The sequence below is a fragment of the Hemicordylus capensis genome, chromosome 2, assembly GCF_027244095.1.
Source record: "Hemicordylus capensis ecotype Gifberg chromosome 2, rHemCap1.1.pri, whole genome shotgun sequence".
NCBI classification, from domain to species: Eukaryota; Metazoa; Chordata; class Lepidosauria; order Squamata; family Cordylidae; genus Hemicordylus; species Hemicordylus capensis.
Genome location: NC_069658.1, coordinates 54,819,703 through 54,843,843, shown reverse-complemented (window position 1 = coordinate 54,843,843; position 24,141 = coordinate 54,819,703). Strand labels below are relative to the sequence as shown.

Sequence of the window (24,141 nt, the reverse complement as noted above, 5' to 3'; positions counted from 1 at the left end):
AGGGGGGATACTGAATGGGAAACAGGTTGGTGGCAAAAGAATTAAGCATCCCTCCCCCACTCTGCTCCTCACTTATTAATGCAGTTTCCTGGGACTGCTTCTCATTAAACAAATTGTTTGACAGAAGTTACATTCATATGCACCTGATTATTGTGATGTGTTTCACAGAATTAAGATTTGGGTTTACCTCTGTTGCCTAAGGGTACTTTTAAAAAATGAAGCAAACTACCTTCTATTCTGCCAAATAATTGGTCCATCTAACTCAGTGGCTTAGGTGCTGTGGAACCACCCACTGATGAAAGCAGGTGGTGTGCTCACTGCCTCCATCTTTCTGCAAACATTAATGTCACTCTTCTCACAATGGTATGGGCACCTCCATGCATATGTATGTATGCCAGAGCAGCTCTGCCTGATTCCTATTGGGAATGCTGGGAGTCAGGCAGAGCTGATGCAGCACACCATTTCAACAGAGCCTCCCACACCATCAGAAAGAGTGCCAAGGTGGTTTGCAGGACAGCGGCAATATGCATGCCACCCGCTTCCACTAGCAGGTGGTTGTGTGGTATCTAAGCCAATATTGTCTACGCAGACTGGAAGTTATTCTTCAAGGTTTCAGACAGAGATGGCCTTTCAGTAGCAAGCATGATTTGCCCCCTTTGCAAAGCATGGTCCACCTGGTTGCATATGAATTGAAGACTACTAGGGATGTGCAAACAAGTTCCCCACTAGATGCTTCATCTTTTGAGTTATGAAGCGTGGAATTAAGCCTTCCCTTCAGCAACATGATAAAAACTTAAAAGTACTTTTTGCCTTAGCATGTTGTTCATAAATCCAGACATTAAATATGTTAATATATAGAGAGAAAAATTAGCACTTAACCCCTCCAGAGGGCTTCTCTGAGGCAGCGGGGAGGGGGTCCGTACAGGTTCCCCTCCCCCCGCTGGCCTTCCTTGTGGCAAAAATTACTTGGTTTGGATGTTCTTTGGCACTTTCCAGGCTTTCCTCCTCATGGTGGCCATTTTGGAGGCCGTCACACATGCACAATGGGCCTCTGCGTGGGTAATGACCTGGCCATACAGGGCCAGATTATTTTAAACTATCATCTATGGGAAAATGAGGGGAAACGAGCTAACGAATAAGACAGATACAAATACAAACTTAGCTGAAACTCAGAATTGTGTCTGTATTATGATCTTCCTACCGTGTGCAGTTTTGGGGTGACAGATTGGTTTAACATATGCTACAAAGTAGAGTTACAAATTGTTCATGATTTTCCTCATGTATATATTAGAGACTTAAAGAAGAGACATTTTAACTGTTCCAAATGTCTTCTGTAATATCTGTTCAAGACGGGGGGAATTTGTTACAACCTTGGCCGTTGTTTGACTCCGGCACAGAACTAATGGCTCCTCCAGCTTTCCTTCCCATGTCTTGAAGGCAGTAGCAGTTTAGCTTCTTATGCCACCCACATCCTGCCTAAGCCCAGCATAAAAAGAATTTTAAATATTACAGAGTTTGAATTAATATTCTATTTCCTTTCACACTCTTTCTTAAACTAATGCTAACCCTGTAGAGTCAGTGCGAAAGGAAATTAACACATCTTTCAAATGATTGCCACACTGAACCCTCAATTAAAATGCCATCTTCTGAAATTGCCTCATCAAGGTGAAATTTCACTGGAGAAACGAACAACTGTGAAATTGAGCGGGCTTTAATCCACCATGAGTGCCATACTCGCATTGCACTCTCTCTCTCTCTCTCTCTCTCTCTCTCTCTCTCTCTCGCTCTCTCTCGCTCTCTCTCCCTGTTAAATTGTTGTCATTTTTGACAACCTGTAGAAATTATCAGTGCTGCAGTAAAAATTTGGAAAAGGGGGGGGGGAAGCTGGTAATTGTAGCCTTTTCAAGTGTGTTTACCAAGAGAATAACTAGTGATATTATAAATGGTATCATGAAACCAAGATCTATGCCAATTGTTCAAATGAAGAATGCATGTATATTTATATATGTATCATTACATTTTTATACCATTTCAAACCATCATCTCTAAGATAATTTAAAACAATATAAAATTAAATAGTTAAAATAAGACATTGAAACAGAAAAACAGAGCAGTTTAGACTCTGGTAAAGAGATGTAAAGAGGGTGGTGGTGCAAGTATTGTGAGGGAAAGGGTTTCAATGCCATTTAAAAGGGATTAAATGCCCTTTCCCTGCCAAGGGCAGGCAGTTCATGCCAAAAAGGCACAATAGCACTGGGCACACACCCTTGAAGATCATGACCAATGGCTGCTGCCCTGCTGATGTGCTATCGCCTTGCCCACAGTCTGGCAACATGAACACTACAGAGCTTGCTGGGATGTGGCCTTGGAGGACCACAAATAGAGAAAGGCTCCTCTGCCCTGAAACAGGTGGTTGCCTGACCCATGTTGGATGATCATCTGCGGATGATTCCTGGATTCAAGAATTAACCTCAGCTTCATCAACCCATGGTTTCATGCTCTGTCGACAAGGGCTCTGAGTTAGGGTGTCAGCCAGGAACTTGTCCATGGCTAGCTTCATGGCTACCTGCAGTGATTTGAACCCCAGCCTTTCTAACACCTCCCCAGCCTATCTAACACTCTGTTACTTCACTAATAATGCAAAAAATTCCACAACTTGAAAAATTTTGTTTCAAGTTTTATGCACTTGGGGTTCTGATGCTGGCTCCTTTAAATGCTTATGCTAAATAATTCTCCAAAATCAGCATTATGTGACAGTCCTCAGTTAAAAGAGGAAAACATGTATTTCTATCAATAGTGGCTTTGCCTGTATAAGGGCTCATACAATCAACCAAATTCCAGTTTATATGCTAATACTTGTTTTTATCACTCAGTGCTGCACACTTATCATGAAGTGTGTAACATATGTAAATATTTTCAGTTTTGCTCCAGATTATTCAAACGCACAAAAGCTATTATCTAAACCCAATGTGGTGTTTTTTTCTTTGTCATCCCTTTCCCTCAATTTCTTAGAAAGTATATATTTATTTCTATTCTCTTTCAAAAAGTGTTTTGTGTTTTCTTCCTTTGAAAGAGTGAAAAAGTCATTTTTTATCAGCAAAATCTCTCCCTTTCCTCTTCAGAACTTTAGAGAGAAGGAAATATTTATTGCTCTTTGTCATTTCTCTCCAGGCTATCCTTTAGGTTGAGGCAGCTTTCTGAAAACATATCTATTGGCCACTTGATTCTCACAAAATGGCTTGACTCCTCAATTTGAAGGTTTGCCTGTAATCTGAGCATCTGTGTCATGAGCCATATTTCAACAACAGATCAGTATGGGAGAACACTGGACAGGAAAACAGAGTGCAACTTGAAATAAAAGAGAGGGCGGGGATAATTTATTTGAAGAAAAAGAAATCAAACTAGGTTGTACATAATTTGCCAGAGCTATTATACTTGAATTAGTTAAGCAGTATGTAATTTCTATTACTAAAATTCAGCGAATAGTTTGAAAGATGTAAATAATATGTGAACTTGACCCATTTTGCATTCAGATTGGATTCTTGTATGCAATATGCAAACCCTTGCATTACAACAAGTGCAAGCTAAATGTGTGGAAGTCAGTCGAAACACTTGCTTGAATGTCTCCGCACCATCACAGATACTGTTTGTGTGATATAGGTAAGCCAGTGATAAACTGCACAGTAGATTACACTGACACCGTGTGAACAAACCATGTGTAAAGAGGGATCTGGCTGAGAGATCTCTGGCTCTGAGTCAAGCATTTAAAATATGCTGCAGCTTCTAATCTCAGACCATAAATGGGATTGCAGAAGAAACAAATTTGATTTGCAGGTTATGCAAACAATGGGCAACACATCACATAACTCTGTGCATTTAGTCTCTACTGCCCGTGGCACAGCCCCATTGCAGCTCTTTACGCACACACAGGGACCCAGGCATTGATCCCACGTTCCTTTGCACAGTTTGTCAGCCACTATCTTTAAACATGTAGGTTCAGTTTCACTGACATGACTAAGGGCTGCTGCATTCCCATGATAATTTAGGGGTTTAAGGACTAGGCCTACCGACTTCATCCAGATTACTCTCTGTAGGAACATGCCTGGTTTCAGGATGAAGACTTCGTATATCTATCCTTGTGCATAAACTTGGCGTACCAGAGTCAAAGAGTGGGCAAGGCTTGAAACATCTGGACTTCGTTAGAACGTCTCACTCTCTTTTTAAAAACTGGTCAGAAAATGTTGTTGAACTGATATCCTGACAACAAGAGCATCTATGATACAAAAGTGGATTTAAGGTGATATTTGCTAGAACAGGGATTCTCAAGTCTTGGAGTCCCAGATGTTGTTAAGAACATAAGAACAGCCCTGCTGGATCAGGCACAAGGCCCATTTAGTCCAGCATCCTGTTTCACACAGTGGCCCACCAGATGCCACTGGAAACACACACATATCGGGCACTTCTGATAGGATGGCTGCGGGACTAGCTGCAGCCTGCAGCTTGAACGCCGGACCTCCGGACCGGTTGAGCAGTCCGTAAAAGGACCTCCAAATCGGTTCGTGCACATGCCTAGCAAGAATGTAGGTTATCCCCTCCCCCCCACATTCTTCCCAGCCCATCAGCAAAGCATAGAAGGAAGGAATCCTTCTGAGGGGAGAACCCCATTTATTTCTCTGGGGCTTATTTCTGAGTAAAAAGGTATAGTATTGGGACCAAGGACTACATGCTAGGAAGTTCAAAGAAGGAACCTCAAGAAAATCCTAAAATCTATTCCCACCCAGCACCAAGAAACCGTCATTCTGGTATAGCCTGCTCTTGAACACAGAGGTTCTACACCAGAGCCAAACTGCCAATGAATATGGAAGCATCACTTGGCCATACTTAAGAAATTAAATATCTATATTCACAGGCAGTTTGGCTCTCATGTAGAACCTCCATGTTCAAGGGCAGTCTACACCATGATAGTAGTTTGTTGGCACTGGTGGGAATAGTTTCTGGGATTTCCTTCCTGCATTTCTTTGGAAGCATGTAGCTGAGCACTGTGAGAAAGATGGTGCCGGGCTGGAGCATACATGCCTTTTCCAGTACCCTCCAAAGAATACTGATCAAAATCAGCAGTTTTTCAATAGAAAGGAAAATTTATCCTCCAATTACAGACAGAGTTTCCATGGTGGAGAAGTCTCCTACCAAAGAACCTTTCCTTATGTCAAAGTATTTTTTTTAATTTATTTTCAATACAAAAATACTCAGTATAAAACACCAAAAAAATTAATACAGTTTCTTAACAATCATATCCGCATAGCCATATGAAAATTACCACATTCATAAAACAAGCTTAGTATAAGCATTAAAATCCATATCAAATTGTATCTTCCAGAAATCCAAAATTGGACCCCACTAAATACAAAAGATAATCTTATTTGCCTCCCTTCTTTCAGTCTTATGAATTATGCTATGTTCATCCTTTGAACCACCTCCCAAACTGTTTTCCACCATCCAGTTAGAGAGAGAGATTCAAAGTCCTTTCAGTGTCTTGCAATTATCATTTTTTGTAGCAGTCAAATCGCCTGATATTAGAGTTCCCAATTTGCAGGGGATATTTACAGAACATTCCAACAGAACCACTTTAGGCATTCTTTCAATTATTATTATTTTTAATTATTCTTTCTAAATTATCTAATGCCTCCTTCCAAAATTTCTGAACCACAGGGCAACTCTATCACAAATGGAAAATGACAGATTTTAAATCCCCACACTTCCATCACCTCATAGAGCTTCTGTATACCTTATTACGTGTTTTAGTTGTCATGTACCATTGATACAATACTTTCAGAATATTTCCTTTCATATCAGTACAAATAGTATTTATTGCTTGGCGACTGAAAATATTATTCCACTCTTGTTCTATTACCTTCACTCCTAATAAGTTCACCCATCTACTTTTGAAGGACACACTATGTTGTGAGGCTCCATGCACCCACACGTTGCCCTGATCAGAGATGCATCAGGCAGAACTTCATCAGGGGCATCCCTGATGAATTAGAGAAACTGCACCTGTTAAATGTTTGCCAGGATGCATCCCTCCTCAGCCCAATGTCCAACTGAAATTCCAAGGCAACTGATTTGAACCAAAATTGCTGCAGCTGTAGGGACACATAGGAACACCTCAATGGCATAGTTAGTGATGATGTCATCCACCCCAATTCAAGATGGCAGATATGTAAACTTTTGAGGCACAAGTGGGCTAACTTGTAAACCACTTAATCGATTTGAAACAAATTGGGTACAGTTGTAGTGAGCGACACACAGGGACAACACAATGGTGTAGTTTCTAATGATGTCATCCACCTCGATCCAAGATGTTGGACACATGAACATTTGAGGCACAAGAAATCTAACTTGTGGGCCTCGATTTGAACCACGTTTAGTCCAGTTGTAGAGACAGTGAAATGAAAGTAGGCTGATTAGTTCTTACTAGAACAACTTGTAAACATTGTTGTTGAAGACATCACAGCCAAAACATGAACAAGCTAGCTGAAAAGGAGAAATGGGGCAATCCTAGATGATGCTCTAGAAGCATCAATAGTTGCCAAAAGCCTACCTTCTATTGGGAACTGGCCACTGTAGGTTTTTACACCAGTGCTCCACCATCTGCACAGGCTCCCTGTTCTTTTCCAGGCACAATTCAAAAGGTTGATTTTATTTGCATACATGCAGTGAGCTGCGTATCCAAAACAGATATGGGCCCACAGCTTCTGCTGCACTCACCAGCTTATCTGTGCTCTTGGCGACAGCAGGAAAGCATCTGAACTCTCATTTTAAATGGAAGATTTTTAGATTACCGAATCTGCTATATAGTATACTTTTTAGCCTACCTTCCAATTGACTTATTAGATCACCTGACTTTCGGTGTGTGTGTCCATGTGTCCACCCGCCCCCATCAACTTTGCAATGCCTGGACCAATATGAACCAAATTGGGGACAGTTGTAGGGACACATAGGGACACCTGAATGGCATAGTTTATGATTATGTCATCCACCACAATCCAAGATAGCGGACATGTGAACTTTTGAGGCATAAGTGGGGTAACTTGTGAACCGCCTAACTGATTTAAACCTAACTGTGTGAATGGTTGGGAAAGATGACAGTTGGTCACAGCAGCAATGATGCCCACTGTAATTCTCATGGAGCCTCTCTCATCACTATGAGTGCAGACAGACTGGTGGGTGCTGTGAAAGCAGCTTGCCCATATCCCTCTTGGTTGTGCAGCTCACTGCATGTTATGTAAGCCAATAAAACCAATCTCTTGAATAAAAAGAGTAACTCAGCATCACATGATGGTGCCTACTTCAGTGCTATTCTATTTCATAGCTGCAGTTTGACCCAGAGACCTTTAACTCCTGCTCTTAATTGGAAAGTGTCTTCTGTATGAAAATGTTCCCTCTTGTTAGGATAGGAAGGTCCTGCTCATCCATATTTTGTAGATGCCAAAGCAGTTGGTCTGTTTACTATGGAATTGTTATAGATTTCATTGAGTTGTATTACTGTTGATGAATTGTACTGTGTTTTAAATTGTTGTGGACCATTTTGCAAATTAGATAACTGAAAGCAATGTAAGTACATGGTGAATGAATGAGTGAATGAAAATAAACGATCATGCCACATAAGCTCTTTCACTTAGATGCCTTTGAGATAGATCTTTAGAACTGTAGCAGAGCTAAGGCAAGAGGTATGACTGATACTCGACTGGACGAATTCTCGTATGAGATGTACTATCACAACCAGGATGGGATCTATACTACTTATTCCACAGTTTTTCCAGTACCTGCCAAATAAAGACAGCGATGGTACTGGACCATTGTAGAGATTTCATGGGACTCTGAGCAGCAACTAGCACTTTGCAGATTTTACTTCCATTTTATATTTGCACTAGATGCTTATTTTGTTTCTATTCTTAGGAATCTGAAATATTTTTCTAACTAATGACTGGTAACATTTTGATTCACTCTCTTTAATGTGATTTCTTTTTCCCCCAACAACAGAAATAAATAATTATAATAATTTGTCAAAGTGCTGATTATATAAACAGTCAATTATGGTAATAAGGTTCAAGGCAGATGATGGGAATTGTTGCCCTGAAGGCATACTTTTAAAGGGTGAAATTACAAGGGAAATAAGCTAATGGAATTACTCAGATTTCTATCCCAGTGTATATTAAAGGCAATTAGAAATAGGAAATATTAGCAATTTTCATATCATTTAGGAAGTTTTTTATTTTCAACCAATAAAGTGCTCATCTTCTTTGGGCAAATTCCAGGTCTAGGTTACTTTTGACAATACTTTTCACTCAGAGGAATGAGTTTGTTACTCCCATGTTGAAAATTGTAACCTTAGAAGGATGTCCCATGATGTATGCCTTATAGATAGAAAGACATATACTGACCCACTTCCAGGGTTCTCAGAGCACATGTCAAATTCTTTTCTGAATGGGGGATCAGTTCACACAGACTATTATTTGTTTGTTTGAAATATTTATACCCTGCTTCTCCAGTACACTACTGCTCAGGGCAGCTTACAATATGAATAAAATAGATACAGTATAAAGTAAAAGATTAATAAAAATTTAATAGGTTAAAAGCTAAAACCACATTTAAAATTACAATTTTTTAAAATTTCAAATTAAAAGTTATTAATAAGAAGCTAAAATCTAAGAATGAAAAAAATTAAAAAACCTTCCTAAGATAGATGGTGTGGTCATGAGCAAGGCCTAAGATATTGAACTGAGGGCCCTGGCAGGTTCATATGGGCAAACGTGGTTCAACAAGTACCCTGGCCCCAAGTCATGTGGGGCTTTAAACATCAAGACCAGCACCTTCAATCTAGCCCATAAGTGGACCAGTAACCAGTGAAGCAGCTGCATGATGGGTGTAATACTCATGAAGTGACTTGCACCACAAGCAATCTTGCAGCAGTGTTCTGGAGCAGCTGAAGCTTCCAACCCATTTTCAAGAGCAGCCCCAAATAGAGTGTGTTGCAGTAGTCCCATCTGGATGTCACCAAAGCATGAGTGACTGAGGTCAGGTTCAACTTCTCCAAGTAGGGTCACAGCTGGTGTACCAGCTGTAGCTGGAAAAAAGCACCTCTGCACACCACCACCACCTGTGCCTCCAAGGACAGTGTTGGGTACAGAAGAACCCCCAAGCTATGGACTTTGTCTTTCAGGGGGAGTGTGGCCATGTCCAAGACTAGATTTACCTCACTACTCGGATGATCAGTTTTTCCAGCTCAAAGCACGTACCTCTTATCTGGATTAAGTTTCAGCTTGTTTGCCCCCATCCAGCCCAGAACAGCCTCCAAGCCCCAGTTCAGAGCATCCACTGACTCCCTGGTGTCTGCTGACTTAAATGATAGGTAGAGCTGCAGGTCACCCACATATTGATGGCACCATAGCCCACACCCATGGATGACCCTCCCAGCATTTCCAAGTAGATGTTAAACAGTGTATGAGATAGAATGGTTCCCTGCAGAACCCCATAGGCCAAGCGGTGGAGCAGGTGTCCCTGCCTCACCACCACCATTGTAGTACAATCCTCCAGGTAGGAGAGGAGCCACTGTATAGCCATGCCTCAAAGTCCCAACCCAGAAAGATGTCCCAGAAGGATATCATGGTCAATGGTATCGAAAGCAAGTTAGATATTATTTATGTTATGTTATTTATTTATTTTATTGAATTTCTATACTACCTGATATAGAAATCTCTAGATCCAGGAGAATCAATAAAGTAACACTCCCTCTGTCTATCTCCCAGCGTAGGTCATCCACCAGGGTGACCAAGACCTGTATCCAGGCCAGAAGTCAGACTGGAAAGGATCTAAGTAATCAGATTCATCCAGGACTGCCTATTGCTGAGATGCCACAATTGCCCGGGAAGGGGAGGTTAGAGTGTGTGGCAGCTGTGAAAAAGGCCAATTCCATGCTAGGGATCATTAGGAAGGGAATTGAAAATAAAAATGCTGATATTATAATGTCTTTATACAAATCTATGATGCGGCCACATTTGAAGTACTGTGCACAGTTCTGGTTACCGTATCTTTAAAAGTACATTGTAGAACTGGAAAAGGTGCAGAAGTGGACAGCCAAGATGATGGCCTGGAGCACTTTCCTGCAGGCAAGGCTACAGCATCTATGGCTTTTTAGTTTGGGAAAGTGGTGATCACGGAGAGACATGATAGAGGTGATACAAAGCATGGAGTAGAGAGAGTGGACAGAGATAATTTTTTCCTCCCTCGCTCACAACACTAGAACAATGGCTCATCCCAAAAAACTGAAGATTGGGAAATTTAGGACCAATAAAAGGAAGTACTTTTTAACACAGTGCATAATTATTCTCTGTCATGGGAAGTGGTGATAGCCACTAGTTTGGATGGCTTTAAAGGGGCTTAAACAAATTAATGGAGGACAGGTCTGTCAATGGTTACTAGTTTGGTGGCTGTGGGCCACCTCCAGCCTCAGAGGCATGATGCCAATCAATTCCAGTTGCAGGGGAGAAACAGCAGGAGAGAGGGCATGCCCTCATCTCTTGCCTGTGGGCTTTTCAGAGGCATCTGGTGGGCCACTGTGTGAAACAGGATGTTGGACTAGATAGGCCTTGGGCCTGATCCAGCAGGGCTGTTCTTATGTTCTTATGACAGAAGGCAGTGCGAGGAAGGAGATTCCAGTGGTGAAAGGGAATTCATATTTTCATATATTCCCCCCCCCCCGGGGTTTTGTTGTTGTTTGTTTTTTGTGGAGAGGGGGAATGCAATGTGTTTAACACCCACCTAGATATTGAGCTGATTGAGAACATTAAAATATTTTGATACTGAGGGATACAGTATAGTCCCTGAAAGTGGGGGGCCATAACTGGCAAATGTGCATTTGTGCACACTTATTCCAGTTATGCTTAACATCAAAATCACAGTCTTCATCATTACAGTCCAGTCAAAGTTAAGTTCTTTTAAGTCCCATCATTTTCAAGAGGCGGAAGTAGAGCACATCCCTAGCTCTCCCATGGAAACCAATGCACCCTGTTGTCCTACCATTGTCTGGTACATCCAGTGTCATCCAAGGAATCTATCTATCTATCTATCTATCTATCTATCTATCTATCTATCTATCTATACCGCCCAAAACGCAAGTTCTCTGGGCGGTTTACAAAACAATAAAAACAGCCAATAAAATATTAAAACATTTGTTGCTCAGAAGCAGGTTCCACTGAGTTCAGAGTAGTTTTACTCTCAGGTAAGTTTGCTTAGGATAGAACTCTTAATTGTGTAGGCTCAGTAGAGGGAATTTTCACTGTTAAACTGCTTTTGCTTCTGTTTGCTAGTTGTCCTAACCATATCCAGTCTTACAAAGTTTCTGAATTCTAATTTTTAAAATGCAAATGTTGTTGACTAATCATGCTGTCACTGGGCATTCCCCACAGATGTGAATGAATGTGAAGCTGAACCCTGCAAGAATGGTGGAATTTGTACAGATCTCATAGCTAACTATTCCTGTGAGTGTCCAGGTGAATTTATGGGAAGGAATTGCCAATACAGTAAGTATGGTTTACAATGTAGGGATTTAAACGTTGTTCTTGGTATTATGAAATAACCTACTACGCAAGATCTAATAAGAATTATTAAGGTGCTATTCTCTGGATGCAAATAGTAGTTCACATTCTGTGCAATGCAATGCAGACGGTAGGAGCTCTGCCCATGCTGCTGCATCAATGTAAACAACACTGAGGCCGTGCACACGAGGAGCCCAACCCAGGTTGGGGCAGCCCATCCTAGGTTGGGCTGCTCGTGTTCAGTGCCAGGATTGAGGCCAATCCCAGCACTGCCTTCACCGCAAGCCCAGGTTTTTAACCTGGCCTTTAACCTGGGTTAGAGGGTACGAGCATGCCCTCTAACCCAGGTCCAGTATCATGCGTATGCTCGGGCTGCATACACAGAGACAGGCGCCTAGAGTGCCTGACATGGGGGAATCCTCCAATGCACTCAGTCAATCAATTAATGAGGCTATTCTCACAACCAGTGAAAATTGGGCTAGGAGAGCCTAGCCCGATTTTCACTGGTCGTGTAAACCACCGGGCTCACAGGTGAGCCCAGTAGTTTACAGCAGGGTAACCCACTGAATTGCCCCTGCTGTTAAACTGGGTTTGTGGAGTGAGCGCTCTGCAAACCTATTTTTTAAAATTGTGCGTTGCTGTGGCAACTCACGAGTAGACCTCTGACTAAAAAGCAGCCTCCCAGCTTGGGGGTCTCTGCAGCATGCCCTGTGCGCTTGTGCAGGGCATGCTGGAACTTCTGGAGGCCCCGTCGAACAAACAAGTCCCCGCCAGCTCCGTGACGGAGCTGGCAGTTGTGTGGGCAGCCGCTGCAGCTGCCCAGGGAGGGCTTACTGATCGTCTGTGGGGAGAGCGGGCTAAGCCCGCTCTCTCCTCAAACCCAATTTGGCTCTTCTCACTTGATCGTGAGAAGAGCCTCACTATCTTTATTTCAGTCTTTGACCAGCATAAGATAAAACATGAAAACAGTAGCATTAAAAACAGTCTATGCCTGTGGGAACAGTAGCTGTAAAATTAAGGCTAAAGTCTTATTGGTGTCAGATTAAATTCTATGGGGTGTTGTAAAATTAATTAAAATATTATAAAGCAAATGCGTAGAGGCTAGGAAGTTTGTGAGCTTGAAACTAAAATCTATGAGAAGCTATAATAGTTCAGATTAGAGTTAAATTTTGATTAAAATATGATAGAATGAAAACTGCAGGGGTGGCAGTGCAGGAATGCGCTGTGCTGGGCCTGATTAATTCTTGCTGGTGATCCGATCCTGGTGGATTTTGTACACTGCTACGCATAACTTGGGAACATTGTGGGTAATATAAGTGTTGCTTTCAGAAAGTAGTAGGAGATCTAGAACTGGCTTGAGTGCATAGTAGGGAGTAGGAGGGAGACGTAGTAGTAGTAGTAGTAGTAGTAGTAGGGAGACGTAAAATGTGGCCTGACAGACTGAAATGTGGCCACTGCCTATTTTATAGAGACATCTGCACCACTCTCATTTCCCCTCTACTGTACACAGAAGGCTTAGGGGGAAATGAGAGTGGTGCAGATGCCTCTATAAAATAGGCAGTGGAGAAGGACACGCTCAGTGGTTTCAACTTGCCCAGCGTCACAGGGGAATCCCACAATGCACCACACTGCTCTCGTGGTGCATTTTGGGATACCTGGAGGCCAGGAATCATTTTCCCAGCCTCCAGTGATCCACACTGCCGGTACCAGTGCAGATCATGTGGGCACACAATGCCGCACTGAAGAAGAGACCAGCTGGTCCCTGCCTTCGTCCTCCCCGCCCTCCTTCCCCATCCCTCTCATGGGTATGTGCACAACCTCATTGATGGAATTGCACAGCAGGGTAGCTCTGCTCCCGTGTAAAGTTTTGCAAAACACAGTTGAACAATGAGACACCCACTTGAGATAATGGGCATTCTACACAACTGTATTTGCAAACCTTTACGCTGGAACAGAGCTGCCCTGATGTCCAGCTCCATCAATGGTGTTTACACTGACTCAGCAGCACAGGCAAGACTCCTACTGTTTGCATTGCATTGTGCAGTATGTCAGCAATCATGAAATTGACTGAACTGATGCCACGTTCTCCAGCTGGAGCTCAAATTAATGCCCATCTTCCGTATTCCTTTGCCCAAAATTGTTATCCTGAATTTCTCATCATCTGGCTACTAAACCAGAAATAGGGATGATAAGATTTTCCTTTATTGTTCTTATTCACTTTGCTCTGCATTCTACTCCTGCTGAATTCCAATTTAAGTAGGATAATTTTTATAATCAACTCCAGAACTGAAGCATTAGAGCACTGTGCTGCAGCTTCCTTTAGTTCATTAACATTATCCCCCTCTACGAATACACCGCCTTTTAATGTAATAAATCCATGAAAACATTCACAGGTGTATGACAGAATACTGTAAGAATGCAGTTGTGATGTGGGTGTGATTGCCGCAAGATCCCTTCTGTGCAGAGTTTTGCTGATAACGACATCAGTCTCATGTGTTTCACACTGGCAAGGCACCCCACAAAAGAAACTTGATACAATAGTATGTACAATCACATCAAGTTGCTTTTCTATGATTGTCAGTGCTGTCGATGTTTGTGCATGAAATACCTTACAAAAATAATCTAGATGTAATCATGTGTATGATCACTTCAATCTTCTTCTTCTTCTTCTTCTTCTTCTTTGCAGTGTTTTATCAACACACATGATAACAGATAAATGACTAATGCATGTGTAAAGGGGAAAGATATGTATGAACCTAAAAAATTGAAAGTTGTGGAAATGTCTCTATTTAAAGTGCTTTGTACAAAATCTAGTAATAATGAGAATTCCTAATGCATCCATTTGCACTTTGTTTGTGAGTCTAAGATATCACAAAGAAGATCAAGCCATTCAGAATTCCAAAACCCAGGGAACTGGAGAAGGAGAATTTCAGGAACATTGCAAAGACAGATTGATAATACCCAACAGATGAGAATATAACCCTATTCAGGCATTGTGGCTGCTCACACAAGCAGCCAATCCCAGGCTTGGGCAGCCGAGCTTTGGCTGCTCATGTGAAGCACCGGGATAGGGCCCAATCCCAGTACTGCCTTGGAGCCAAGCCCAGGAATTTACTCCAGCTCATGCCCTTAACCCTAGGCAGCCCGCACACACACAGAGCCAGGTGGCAAGTAGGGATGTGCGAGCTGGCCGTTAGACTGGTTCAGTTCGAATCCAGACCAGATTTGAACTGCCCCAGCCCAATCCAGAGTCAGGCTCATCCAAACCAGGTCTGATCCAGTTTGGCCATCAAACCAGGCTGAACCAGCTCACATGTTGGCTCAAGGGGTATTCCCTAGAGAGCATTCCCTAGAGTAATGCTCCACCAAATTCAGTTGGTGGGGATGGCAGTGGAGGAGACATCGGCCAGGGCAGGGCTCCTCCAACTGCCTAGCCTGCCACTGGCCTCCCAAATGACAGCCCGGGCCAGCGACAGCCCAGTTCAGACCTCTGCGCATGCACGGAGGCCAATTTCGTGACCTCTGAACATCCGCAGAGGCCATTTGTGTCACCATGCAAATTGCCTCCGCACATGCACGGAGGTCACGGAAATGGCCTCCGCACATGCTCAGAGGCCCAAACAGGGCTACAGCTGGCCCAGGCTGTCATTTGGGAGGCCGGCAGGGAGGAGGGGTTGGAGGAGCCCCCACCACCTAAACTTCTCTCCCCTACTTCACATATTACTGTAGGGAATGCCCTTTGCCTGTAAAGGGAAATCTTTGCCAGATTCCCCTTTACAAGTATACCCCTCCGAGCCAGCCTGTGAGCCGGTTTTTAGAACTGGTGGTCGGTCCAGTTCGAACTCGAGATGGGAGTTCGTACTCTAGATGGGAGCACATACACACACGTCTCTCATCCCCTCCTGGCAGATCTGGCAGATACAGAACAGGCAGTACCTTCATCCAAGTGCCAGAGGACTTTTTCCTCTGGCTCCCTGCTTTGCCACTCCCTGCAGCTGCAATCGTGTGCCACACCAAGTGTCAGAGCCTTTAAATGGAAATCGCTCGTGTGATTGCACCAGCCCTAGGGCTCACCTGTGTTTTTGTTCGTGTGCACAACCCTACTATGTTGAACATACAACAAATGTACAGTGTACATGGGTATATATCTGAACACAGATGCTGTTATTCACAAGTTATGCTGAACACAGGCACAGCAGTGTATTTCCTATCTGCACTATACACTTGAGGAAGCTGTATCCATGTACACAGTTACAATCATTCTTACAAAACCATGTACGAGTGTACTCATTCATTCATTCATTCATTTCATTTATTCGATTCGATTACTGGCATTCATACAACATAATATCTGAATAAGACATGAAACATTTCAATATTGCATTGCTTTTGCTTTCAGTTCTGTATAATTGAAAAGGGTCAACATAAAGGGATAGCTCAGTGTCATAGATTCTGTTTCCATTCCCCATCTGTGGTGCCTTCTATGTAGCAATTCCAAGGCCTACTGCATGAGAGCATGTGTTCAAAATGTTAACTATCTTCACTGCTGCTTTATTTCTTGCCCAATAGCCATGTGGCAAAAGCCCTCCCCATCAGAGGAGGAAGTACTTGTAATTGAATATTCTATTATCCACTAAAATGAATATTTATAGACTCTTCATAACCTGTATAATGTAGCAGAAAATCTTTCTTGGAAAACTGTTTCATTATCATGCTACATTTAACTACTACTAATTCTGAGATTATTCTGTAGTGTGTAAATAACACAATGGACAGGTGGTTTAATGTCTGTACTGAGTAAAGAAAATTGAAATCCCCCTGTTCAGGGAGCCAGCCACATTTCTTCTAAGCACTTTGGCACTGTTGTCCTGACTTTTAACATTCATTTGTGAGCTATAAACATAAACTAGATGTAGCAGAGTTCATATAAAAATGCTCACTCCTAGTCGTATCACATTATTCTTGCAAACTACAGCACCAACGTAAGCAGACTCCTGCTTTCTTTCACAAGGGTTTTTACCGTGTCGTAACACCTAATTATGTAGTTACATGTTGTAATTACAAATCTTAATTGCATCATTGCACATATTTACAATAATTATGTAATTGAAAGCTGTCACACTAATTATGTAAATCTGTGATTACTGATTATACCTTTCCCAGTTAGACCAAAGTTTTCACTCTATTGTCTCAGAATCCACGAAACACCAGCACTGAGAGTTAGAAAAGATGCATCAAGATTACAAAAATCCATTTAAGCTTTTGGTCATAGATAGATTATTGTTGAGTTTGCTTGTGTTTTTTTCTGTTTTGCTTTGACATCTTAAATCCAGTATATTTTTGAACTTCCCAGGAGATTCTTTTCACAGCTTGATTGTAGCTCACTCCCCAGAAGGTTTTTATTCCTTTTCATTAATTCCTTCCAATAATTCTTAACTATATTATCTTTTTAGAGTTTGGTCTACATCAAGCATTAGCAACTTACTACTGCATCCATGAAATTGGTGTTTATTTCATTTTCATTGGACAAATCATGAGAGAGGGTTGACAAAATGGCTTTCTTGTTGTATCTGGGAGTCAAACAAGACATGATGTCAAGAAGCAATGATTGAGTTTCTAGCATCCTTCCCTTAAAGTTCAGAATTTTCATGCTATAAAGCAGGTGTGGCCAGCTTCTGTATTGTCAGGATTCAGCCTATTTTCTGGTGAACATTCAGAGGTCAGTGTTTGGGGGGCTACATGTGTATTTAGCCACATGGGTGGTCCAAGTCATGTCTCAGAGTAACTGTTGGTTGGGACAAAACCCAAAGAGAGAGGTAATCTGTAAGTGAGGAACTTGCACTGATAAATTATAAAGAGATACACCAGAATATTGATTAATGATGCAGAACTCCTGGCCACAACTTTATTAAGCATTAACATCCTTACCCATAAAAGCCTTGGGCGTGCGTCCGTGCCGCCCGTGTCTTTTTCGCCCGTTCTGGGCATGCGCGGAGATGGGCGGCCATGTTGGACCTGGCCGCCGGTGGGCGACTGGCCCCAATGGCGGCGGCCGCCGCCACGGGAGACCAGAAGGAGCAGAAGCGGCGGGCGGAGAGTGCGGCCGAGGCGGCGGCGGAGCCGCGGCCTCGGCCAAAGGAGTGCGGGCCAAGGAGGCGGTGGCCGTGGCGGGGCGACTGGCTTCGATGGCGGCGGCCGCCGCCACAAGAAACGGCGGGCGGAGAGAGCGCCTGAGGCGGCGGCGGAGGTGTCGGCCCAAGGAGTGCGCCCGAGGCGGGTGAGGCGGCAGCGGGAACCGCCCCCCCACTAGAGCCCGTTATTACAACGGGCTTACACATACTAGTTACAACATAAACAGGCTTAGATCAGGTAAATGGATGACATCAATGATATCGAATCCTACCTCATGGGGAACAGGCTGGATTTCCTATGAAACAGTCGTTTCATAGGGTATCCCTATGAATCCACTGTGTGGAGTCATTTCACAACTGAAAATCAACAGCATATAAACGTTCCTAAAAGTTCACCCCTCTGCCCAATTACTTTGGGAGTTGGGTGGCAGTTGTCACTCATGGGGCCCTGCCACCCAACCTACTTTGGTGCCTCCTAGCCCTTAAAAATTTGGCTGAATCTATTCAAATTTGAATTGAATCAAATTCAAATTGAATCGACCCAGATTCGAGGGTAGCAGATTCAAGCTCAAATCAACTCAGACTTATTCGATCCGAACTCAAATCGAATCACAAGAACAATTTGTGCACATCCCTACCAATTATGCTTGGCTCAAGTTGATGCTAAATACCCCTAAATACCCTTGCTAAATATCCTGCTATCTTGGCAAAGAGGTACCTTTTGACATGGTGATTCTCTTTATTTAGCAGGGGGAGAGTAACTGGCCCTATCCACCCCCAGCAGAGTACCTCCAGTGACTGTTGCTGGCGTCTATCTTATGTTTCTTTTAGATTGTGAGCCCTTTGGGGATAGGGATCCATCTTATTTATTTATCATTTCTCTGTGTAAATCACCCTGAGCCATTTTTGGAAGGGTGGTATAGAAATAAATAAATAAATACTAATACTAATACTAATAAATAGATGAAATGGGTCCTGCTTTTTTTGTTTATGGCTTTCTCAACATTAGTACATACCCTGACCCTAATATGCATCTTATTCCATGAACCGTCAGGTTGCATACTTACAGATTCCATTCAACAAAGCCCTTGAGCATTTGTGAACATGTCTATGAAAAAATCTTCCAAAATGGCTGCATCTCTCTGGAGATTCCTGCTACTGGTGTGAGAAGTTGGCCCCTCTTTTTTTTTTTAATTAAGTAACAGAGCACTGAAAATATGTAGCACACCCAAACTTGAGGTCTGAAGTGAAGTGGATCATTATATGTGACTAAGCATCATATTCCCATTCCATCTGCATGTTCCATATATAGGCCAAGCCAGCCTAAGCAAGTCTACTGATTTTTAAATTTCAATAATAATTGCTTTGGATTAGTAGGATTTTATTTTGTTCTAAGAGACAGATAAACACATTTAGGGATATTTAGCAGATCTTGTTATGCAGGATTTAAATTAATGATGCAATTCCCAAAGCACTATGCCAGCACAAAACTCACTATAGTGAGTTTCTTCACTGTACAGGCAGTGTTATACTCTGCTGTCTTTATTCAGACTAATTTGGGAAACCATCTACTATCTTCAGATATTTCTACTCTAGTGTCCTTTCCTTGTGCACTCTGTTCAAAGATAAAGACTTCCTTTTTGTTCATATATATAGTCACACTAATCACCAGGTTTCTTTAGGTTCTTTTCAGTTATTCACACATTATTTTGTACATGTGTACAGTTTTCTGTACATGTTTTTATGTAAATAACTGTACTAACAGTAAAATAAACTGAATACCTCAAATATGGAGTACACATTGTACGTACATTGAACATAATGTAAATAACTTTACAGAACAATCTGGGTACACTGCACACCGATAATACACATACATTGAATGTGTATATGAAGCCATTTTGCCTTTCTTACCTCTGATGCACATCATCTGAGTTTTCCCCCTGTGTTGAGATAGAATAATAATCTAATGGAAGTCCATTTCTTTAACACCTTATGATATATGGCATAGGGCATATAGTGCATGAAGGCAGTTGGGCCTCATTCATTTGCTTATAGGTGTACTGTAATTGTTATGGTTCATCTCTAACTTATAAATATTTGGTACATAGAGATCCAAGACACTCTGATTTTGGAGGTCTGGATAGTTTCTTGATACCTAATGGTGAAAAGCATGCCCTGTAAGCTATATCACATTCAAACATTCAGCATATGAAGCAAATTATAATTTCCATCTTAGAAATGGAAAAGTAAGACTTAAAAATAGAGACATTTAGCGGGGCACCCAGTGAATCCACACTGCTGAGATGGGTACTGATCCCACCAATTCTATGTCCAGGTCTGGTCTTCCATTGGCAAGTGCTGTCTTATTCCCAGTGATGATCACAGACCAGTCAGAACAATTTATTATAGTTTATCTAAATAAGCAACCAATGCATGATTACAATGGTGCTTCTAATAGTCTAAAATCCTTTAAATACATAATCCATTTATTTTGGATAGTTTCCCATTCTATGGGCTTCATTACTCTTTTCAGATGACAATCCAGAGAAAATGAAAATGTGCCAGAGTACAGAGTGTATGTACAAAGTCAATGCACATGCAATGCTTAGGCTCCATGTTTGGGTGAATGATGTTGCAATCCTGGTCTCCCCACAGTGTCACACATTTGCTCTCTTTCGCTGGTCAGAAGAGAACCATTTCACCTTAATCAGGATGCATTCCAGTCAAGCGTGGGTGTATTGGGAGGCATGAACAAATTTCCTGTCCCTTTCAATGTCTCCTATACTTCTTGCACACATGCCTGTGCATCACAATGGGAAATCAGATAACTCTATTGCTATCTTGCAGGGAAATCAGGTCTCAAAGCAGGTGCTGTCACTTCATTTATTTGATTTGATTTATTTAACATATTTGTATGCTGCCCAAAGCTTATGTCTTTGGGCAGCTTACAACAAAACAAAACAAAACAAAACAAAACAAAACAAAACAAAACAACAAAAAGGTTAAAAACATTAAAAAACAAAGCAATCACAAAACAATAACAAAGGCATAACTGCTGTGCTATGCTAATGCTATGCAGAGCACAAACATGATCTAGTTCCCACCCCAAAGGCTTGCAGTTCTATCTGCAACCCCTCAAAGGTGTAAAGGCATGAAAGAATTGCACACCTGAATGTCTGGTTTGGCTTCTCTCTGACATCCCACCCTGTCTCTAGCATGCAACAGCAAATGAAGGCAGGGGACGCGAGGGGGAAGGCGCTGATTCTGAATGCATCTGTGCACACAGTGCCTTGATACTGCCGCCCAGAACAAAACTCATTCTGCACAGAGATGAAAAAAACTAGAGGGACCACTCCCCCCAGCCCCCCCAACTCATTCCAGTACTGCCACCACCCCATTCCTGAACGTCAAGGGAGAGGAAAATATGTTCTTTCAACTAGAACATGAGGACTTCTTTCCCCAAGGTATCACACATGGATCGGGTTGCAGCAGAGTAAGATCCAAAACAAAACAGGAAACCATGGGGCATGTGTGGCTTTAATTTTTTTCCACCCTTGAAAAAACTCATATTCAGAATCAATTTTTCTTCCTCTTGTCTAGCGTTCAGGAATGGGGTCAGGGTGCTTAAAGAAACCAGTTTGGCAGGGATGCAGCAGAAGAATTCCTGCCTCTTTTGCTTGCAATCAGATGCATTTTTACTGGAGCTGAGGAGGTTCCAACTTCACACACACTTACCTGGGAGTTAGCCCCACGGACCATAGCTGGATTTTCTTCTGAGTAAACACACACACACACACACACACACACACACACACACACACACACAGAGACAGGAATCAAGTTCAAGTCACCTTGAAGTGAATGGCACCTACTTCAGAGTAAATATGCTGCAGCTTCAACTGCAAGAAAAAGCAGATCTCACACCCAGATCCACCCCTGCTCTTCCTCTCGCAACTTTGTTTAAGTTTTTCTTACAATCCCCTTTCTTCCTCCCCCCACCCCGTTTCCACCCCCATCCTTCTCACTTCAAACTTCCATCGCCATGTCTAGAAAGCAGAGCAGTGAGAAGAAGGAAATAATCTATATTATGTTTACCTCTCTCTGCTTCCCCCAAATGGTCTGCTTTACCGTAAAAGAAAACAGCTCACTTTCCATGCTGAAGGTGGGAGAAGCAAGGATCCTTGATGCCTCTGGACCTAAGCTCAGCAGGGAGCTGTCGCCCCTTCGCCCTTCTTGGCTGAAAGTAGCGCGTGCGCCCCATGGGTGCTACTTCCGGCCAGTTCCGGCCAGAACGACCCCCCCATGGGCTACTAGGAGCCCCCCCCCCAGCAGCACTTGTCAATTATTTTCAAGCAGCATTTGCTGCCTGAAAGCATCTATTCCCCTTTCTCTCCTGAGAGAAAGGGAGAATAGATGCTTTCACTTGGCAAAACTGCCTGAAATGAGACCGAAGAGCTCGCTCAGGCTCTAAGGAGCTCAAGGCCATGCCCCCTTTGCACGTGGCCATGCCCCCTTTGTGACATCACATGCAAGTGGGCATGGCCTCGAGCTTTTTAGAGCCCGAGTGAGCTCTTTGGTCACATTTCAGGCAGGCTTGCCGCCTGAAAGCATCTATTCTCCCTTTCTCTCCCTCTCTGGAGAGAGAGAAAGGGGAATAGATGCTTTCAGGCAGCAAACGCTGCTTGAAAATAATTGGCAAATGCTGCTTGCTCAGGGCGGGGGCTCCTGGGTCCAGGGGTGGGTGCCTCGCACGCTCTCCATAGGCTCGCAGCCAATGGGAGAGCACCCGCCTGCCCCCACCCAGAGCCTGCGTGAGTGAGGGGGTGCGGCTGCGACAGGTAGTGGTGAGCGGCAGCGGGCCCACCCAGCAGCGCCCACTGGAATTGAAAGGGGGGGATTTTCACTAAAAATAAAAATAAAAATAATTTTTTTAAAAAAGAAGTTGTGGCAGTTGGGGGCATGGGTGGGGCATGACAGGCACTTTGCACCCCCTGCAACTGGCACCTAGGGCACGTGCCCTGCCTGTCCTACCCTGATTACGCATCTGTCAGGGACCTAGCACTAGGGCACAAACTGGTTTGCCTGGTACGGTTCGAGTCTGAACCGGACTTGAACCAAACTGGGCATGTTTGGTTTTGGTACCTCAAACCAAACCCCAGCTTGGCTTGAATTTGAGCCAGTTCAAGGTTCTAAAGTGTTAAAAAAAAATTGTGTGAACTTACTGCTGGGCTCAGCAGCCTCCAGGGGGGCGCTTCCATGGCTGCAGAGGGGCCCTTGTAGTTCCCTCTCCTCCCCGCCAGCCTCCCCTGGTCTTCCATGGGCTGGTTCAGCCCATTTTGGGGTACATGTGTGGCATCCAGCAAAGTGGCTGCCATGACCATGGACAGAGCCAAAATGTCCCCAAAATGGGCCAAACCAGCCCACAGAAGACTGAGGGAGGCCAGCAGGGGGAGGAGGAACTGATGGAGAGCACCCCCATGTCCATGGCAACCCCCCCCCCCCGAGGCTGCTGAACCCTGTGGTAAGTTTAAATAATAAAAAACACACTTTAGTACCCCAAACCAGCCCTGAGCTGGCCCAGGGGGATTCACCTCATAAAGCCAAACCAGGCCTAAGGGCAAGCCCTCAAGCCGGCCCAGTTTGATGGTGAACCGGCTCAACCTTGAACCAGTTCTCACATTCCTATAGAGGACCTTCCATATGAGGCAAGTCTACAACACCTGGGGCTTTTTAGTTTAGAAAAGAAAGGAAAAAAACAACTGAGGGGAGACATGATAGAGGACTATAAAATCCTGTATGACACTAGAACCAGGGGTCATATCATTAAACTGGTTGCTAAGAAATTTAGGACCGACAAAAGGAAGTACTTTTTCACACAATGTATAATCAGCCTATGGAATTCTCAGCCACAAGATGTGGCAACAGCCAACAACCTAGATGGCTTTAAGAGGGGTTTAGATAAATTAATGGAGGGCAGGTCTATCAATGGCTATTAGTCTGAGGGCTATAGGCCTCCTATAGCCTCAGAGACAAGCTGCCTCTAAAGACCAGTTGCAGGGGAGTAACAGCAGGAGAGGGGGCATGCCCTCAGCTCTTGCCTGTGGGCTTCCCAGAAGCATCTGTGGGCCACTGTGTGAAACAGGATGATGGACTGCATGGGCCTTGGGCCTGATTCAGCAAGGCTGTTCTTATATTCTTAAAATAACAGGTATTGTGGGTTTTTAAATGTATTTAAATTAGAGCCGTTTGCATGCAATTGTGCTTTCAATGGGGGCTATAGCTCATTTTTAGCATTTTATATTAGCATTATATTCTTGATTGTTTCCAAAGGACATGTGCTATATTGCAAGCCAATACTGTGAAATTAATCCAGCTGCTATATTTTAAACTATCTTGGTAAATGTGTCTTG

General features: G+C 43.1%; 1 protein-coding gene across 4 annotated transcripts in view; it reads left to right on the top strand.

The window, feature by feature from the left end:
* The window catches only part of EDIL3 (EGF like repeats and discoidin domains 3), a 412,931-nt gene that overhangs the window by 262,890 nt on the left and 125,900 nt on the right, over positions 1-24,141 (top strand). For all 4 annotated transcript variants that reach the window (XM_053295163.1, XM_053295162.1, XM_053295161.1 and 1 more), the window contains one exon: positions 11,469-11,582. In XM_053295163.1, the coding sequence (XP_053151138.1) occupies positions 11,469-11,582 (114 nt within the window). The remainder of the gene's footprint in view (positions 1-11,468; positions 11,583-24,141) is intronic.